Source organism: Motacilla alba, chromosome 8 (assembly GCF_015832195.1).
Source record: "Motacilla alba alba isolate MOTALB_02 chromosome 8, Motacilla_alba_V1.0_pri, whole genome shotgun sequence".
NCBI lineage: Eukaryota > Metazoa > Chordata > Aves > Passeriformes > Motacillidae > Motacilla > Motacilla alba.
Window position 1 is genome coordinate 28,467,706 of NC_052023.1, and position 5,432 is coordinate 28,473,137.

General features: G+C 61.2%; 1 protein-coding gene across 1 annotated transcript; it reads right to left on the reverse strand.

Moving 5' to 3' along the window:
- Positions 1-359: 359 nt before the first annotated feature.
- Positions 360-4,328, reverse strand: CRIP1 (cysteine rich protein 1). Its single transcript, XM_038144591.1, has 5 exons — positions 4,191-4,328; positions 1,382-1,476; positions 1,233-1,290; positions 1,061-1,108; positions 360-713 (listed from the first exon to the last, which is right to left on the reverse strand). Exons 1-4 carry the CDS (start codon positions 4,228-4,230, stop codon positions 1,068-1,070), a joined length of 234 nt encoding a protein of 77 aa, XP_038000519.1. The 5' UTR covers positions 4,231-4,328; the 3' UTR covers positions 360-713; positions 1,061-1,067.
- Positions 4,329-5,432: the final 1,104 nt, after the last annotated feature.

Below are 5,432 nucleotides of genomic sequence, written 5' to 3' on the forward strand. Positions count from 1 at the left end.
TGTTTCCAGTAGGGCAAAAATCATTGAAACACAAAAGAGCAAAGCTCTTGAGCCAGCTCTTGCTTTCTAACAGCACAGCTCTGCTGTCCCTGCCGGGGAGGCTGGCTCTGCCTCGGCAGCAACCTCCCGCTCCCCTTGGCCTTTTCAGGTGGCTGCTCAGATCAAGAGCAGCAAATACAAGGTTGTCCTGATGTGACAGACAATCCCTTCCCAGCAAGACACCTCTCTGCCCCAGCTGAGGGCACGTGGGGCCATCACACAGTGTGGGGCTCAATCCAAAGGCCACAGGGGCATCAAGCAGGTGGCAAGCGCTTCACGAGCGGGTCCCGTGGGACTCCCATTACAGAGAGCACAGCTGCTACAGGAGGGAAGCATCTTTTCATTTATTAAAGACTGAAAATACAACTGTGGGCCCGGCCACGAGAGCTGGATGCCTGAAGCAGAGCTAGGTTTTGGCTGGAAGGGCGCGGTCTCCTCTGCAGGCAGCCTTCAGCAATATCAGCCAAATTTCCTACCCGGCAGGGCAACCCAACGTCCCCACCCTGGCTGCACTCCATCTGGAGCAGAGCCTCTCTCCACACCAGCCCAGCCTTGGTTACTTATTGCTTTGAACGTGCTAGTCTAGTACAGGGTGAATTAAAAACAAAAATGCATGTCTGTTGCGGTGTGTTCGTGCTGTCTTCAGGTTGTGCTGGGAACCCTGGATGTCAGACCTGGAGAGGGATGGAAGAGAGGAGTGGATGAAGTCAGGCTGGGCTGGGAGCAGAGATATCCCGGGGACAGCAGCGCTCCAGGACAGATCCTGTCTTTGCCAAGGCGTCACAAAGCAATAGCCTTTGGCACCCAGTGCCAGAGCCAAGCGGGTGCTGACAGTCAGCTGGGGCTGGAGGAGAGGAGCAGCTGGCACCCAGCTCCTGAGCCCTGGTGTAAGGGCTGGGAGTCACAGCCAGCCCAGAGGGATGCTGTGGCAGGCCTGCCTTCCCCACTGGCCTGAGGGAGGACAGCCCCAGCCAGCCCATGGAGCCAGAGACAGGAGGGGAGCTCCGAGGGAAGGACCAACCTGAGGCTTATTTGAACGTGTGGCTCTCAGCTCCTCCCCGGCCGAACCCTGGAAGAGACGGAGCAGGGTCAGCACTGCCATGGGATGGTGAGCACCCGAGGGCTGGAGCTCACCAGGAGACAGCAGCCCCGAGCCCCCTCACTCCCTCCACAACCCCGCCACAGGCACCCACCTTTGGGCCCGAACAAGGCAGCGTAGCAGGGGTGGTTGCAGTAGGGTTTGCCATCGTGCTGCAGGGAGAGAGAAAGAGCATCAGCCCACGTCAGCCTGTCGCAGCCCTCAGGTGCGGCAAACCCAGACCTGCTGGGCAGCAAACCTCACCTCTGCATGGCCTCCAGATGTCAGGGTCTTGTTACACTTCTCGCATCTCAAGCAGGGCCGGTGCCAGTCCTTCCCCAGAGAAGTCACCTTCTCGGCTGCCATGGAAAGGAGGTGGGTGAGTTGAGGCACTGAACAGGCACAAATTAGTTTTGGCAGATTGGTTGCCTTGCCGTCAGCCCTAGGGAGGATATTTTTGGGCATTTTCTCAAGTCTGTCAGTCCAGGACAGAGGGCACTGTGTTCAGACCCAAGTGTGCACACGCAGTGCCATGCACATGCAGGAACGTGGAGCTGCAGCAGTGGTGCCACGCCCAGGGTGAGCAGGGCTGCATCCATGAGGATGGACTGACTTCTACCCCATCTTCCGAAGACCTGAGGACCTCCCTCCTTCCAACATCAGCCTGCAAGGGGATTCATTTCTCCCCAGTGAGCTGGAGCCCAAGAAGTCACTAGAGTTGGCAGGGGTGAAAGGGGATGCTGGCGAGGACGGGGGAGGCAAAGCCATTGCCACACCCTGCCAACACAAACCAGTCCCTTCCAGCCACAGCTCGGATTCTGCTGGCACCATGGCAAACCAGAGCAGAGCTGGAGCCTGGCAGGGGTTCAGGCAGCCACGGGAGGGACAACATGGGAGCCAGGACATGTTTGTGGAGAAAGGGGGGAGCACAGGGGGCCTTTTAATTGGAGCACAGCAGGGGAGACGGGTATTTTCTGCTGGCGTGTGTGCTCTTCATATTGGCAGCCAAGCTCCTGGGAATTTATTAAGTGATTAAACAGAGCTGTCCACAGGAATCATATCAAAGCCAGGTCTGAACACTGTCCCCATGCCTGCAAATGGGACCAAGGCAGTGTGGGTAGTGCATGCCCTGGGGGGCCCTGGGCAGCCTGAAGCACCTTTTGCAGTCCAAATATGTCCACAACAGCCTGTGCGAGGAGCAAGCTGGTGGCTGCAGAGGTGGGAGCGGGGGCAGTGCCCAAATGTCACAAGGCAGCCCTGCTGCCATTCCCCAGGGGCACAAAGGGCCTCCTGCGCCTGCAGCCTGGCAGCAGCAACAGTGTCCTCCCCCATGTGCCCCTAGGAGCCTGAGCCTTGCCCGAGGCAGGACCCTCCTATCACTGCAAGGTTTCTGCAAGGAGCACAGCCTCCCCACCTCTTGCACATGCATTTGCACCAGCACTTGGGCAGGAGCTCTGCTGAGGCTCGTTACAGCACTCAGGCATGAAGGCAAAATTCCTACAAACCCATCCCTAGTCCTCTCAGCATCACCCCCTCCCCACCCCTGCTCTCCACAGACACGATTTAGCCCAGAGCAGCCTGAGGCACATCCGAGCAGGACCGCCAGGCTCCAAAAGCCTCAGGGTGTCCCAGAGCCAGGCTTGCTCTGCCTTCTCTGCCAGCGCTCTGGATAATCTGCAGGCACAGAAATCATGCACCCAGCTTGCTCCTCCACCAGCTTTTGAACCCTCCTCAGGCTCTGCATCAACAGAGACATTTCGTAATGAGTGCAAGCGTGATAAGTGCGAGGTCAAACCCCTCCTTGGTCAAACGGTGCTGTCCCAGCTGCTCCACGGCCACACCTGCGGGCACAGCAAACCCAGCTCGCCCCGAGCGGGACTGACCCAGACCCAAGGGAAAGGCACACGCTGCCACCAGCGCCTCGGTGCCTCCTGATATCAAGCCACACAGGTAAACGAGGCACACCAGGAGCCTGAGTCGCAGGAGAGAGCCACAAGCTCTATTGAGCCTGAACCGCCACCCCAAAGCCTGGCTACAAGGAGTGAGTTCAAGGCAAGGCAACGTTCCCCAGCCGCAGAACCACAGCCCCAGCAGCTCTCTGGGCAGCGCCCACGCCAGCCCCAGCACAGCTCCCCAGGGTGGGCATCGCTGGCACGCACAGAGAGCAGCTCCTGTGCTTGAGTCTCCAACTCCTTGGCTGAGCACAAATAGTTGGGGCACGGGCACAAGCAGAGCAGAAATAAAGCAGAGAAGGAAGTCAGTGGTGGCACCTGGGTTCCAGATCCCTCTCTTGAGTAAATCAGAAAGCAGGGAGTGTCTCTAAGCTGCTCCCAGCAAACCCTCTCGAGTTCAGCTATGCCAGGCAAGTGGAGAGGTCTGGCAGAGGAACCTGCCCGCTGCAAAAGCTGATAGCAAAGTGAGAAGCTCAAACCCCACAAATACCCTCAGACAGGACAGCAGGTCCCTGGCCCCAGAAGGGGCAGGAGCTCTGGGGCCCCAGTTTGGAGGGAAGACATCTGCGGGAAGCCCAGCAGCAGACAGCAGCCCAACAAGGCTCACACCTACCCTGCAACAGCGGCTTAAAAATAGCACCCAGAGGTGTCATCCTGCTGTGCTAAACCACACAGAGCAACGTGTGGGCGACCCACTGACCCAGGCACTTGCCCGAGGGCATGATTTGCCATTGGGAAGGTGCTTGCTTCACCTGCCCAGGCTATCAGAGCAGCGGGCTTTACCAGCTGGCCCTTTGGGCTCCAAAGTGGCTCAGGGCTGCGGGCTGTGCTGGGAAGGAAGTGAGGCTGGGCTCCCTCGCTGCTCTGGAAGCGCCCAGTGCAGCCCGCTCTCTGCAGCCAGGCATCCCCTTGGGGGTGGATCTATAGGCTCACCCACCCGGGGCACCCCGGGGACCCCCAGCGCAGGGCTGAGCAATTCTGGGATACCCCAGAATTTGCAGAGATGGGGTGCGTAGCATGGGGGCCAGAAGCCGGGGTGCCCAGAGGACCCCCAGCCCGGCATCGGTGCCCGGCAGGTGCCCCGAGGCGGGGGCGGCTGGGGCGGGGCAGGCAGCCCTTACCGAAGTAGACCTCCTTCTGGCAGCGGGGACACTTGGGCATGGTGTCGGCTCGGCTGGGCTCGGCACTCCGCTCGCACCGCCTGTGGGATGCTCCACGCCGGCCCCGCCGAAGTCACTGCTCGCCCGCCCCGCCCCGCCCCGCCAGCACCGCCCAGATGTGCGCCCCGCCCCGCCCAGATGTGCACCCCGCCCGCAGCTGGAGGGGACAGCCCGGGGCACGGCCCTGCGAGGGCTCCCAAACGGGGTCCTGCGCCCCTGCAGCCCTACACCTCCTGCCCCCCTTGCCCCAGCTACCCTCCCGGCGCTCGTGGTGCGCCCTTTGCAGCGCACAGCCCCGCGGCCCCGGCCCCGCTGTGCCCCCGCAGCCCTGTCCCCCCGCAGCCCTGTCCCCCCGCAGCCCTGTCCCCCCGCAGCCCGGCCCCTGCCCACGCGTGGGCTGTGGGGGTGGCCGAGAGCCCCGCTCGGAGCCGGAGCTGTGGTTGGCATCTCTCAGTTTACCCCACTCCCAGACAGAGATTCACGGGGTGCGTCCCACCTGGGCTCACCCCCTCCCAGCACAGATACGTTTTTCTCCCAAGGGAGTGTAAAAGTCGAGCCTCAGACAGGGTCTCCTGCCCATGGGGAATTTTGGGGTGCTGGGGGAAGCAGGCGGGAGCTTCAGGACTGTAACCCCGCTCTGGCAGGACAGTGGGAATGGCGTGGGTGTGGCACACGGCTCCGCTGACTGGGGAGAGCCGGCCCATCTGTGTCACTGACTTTGTCATTTTATTAGGAGGGAGGACTTGTTGTTCCTTTGTGCTTGGCTGTGAAGGAAATGAAAAGCCTATCCAAAGGTCTGTTTTGTATGAAACAATCCTCCCCAGGGCACGTTGCTGTGCTGGAAAGGTCATGAGGGCTTGTGAAACCCAGCGCCAGGACGCCTAGTGACTGCCTCCCGAAATGCGAGGCATCCCTCCCGACACAAACAGGGCCCTGCTGACACCGGATCCCACCCGTGGGCGCAGGAGGAGAGGCGACAATCTGTGCCCAGAGGCGAAGTTCATGTTCAGCTGGGGCTGCTTTACGACCCAGCCTGGCTCCAGGAGCCTCCCTTCCAGGGGCACAATGCCCCTGCTGACGCTCCCTCTGCTGCCAGTGCTCCCGGTCTATGAGGACACAGTTGGCAGCCCCACTGCAGGCTGGGGAGCAGCATCCCGCTCCAAGGAAGCGCTGGGCTCGGCAGGGGGGCAGCACCCACACCGG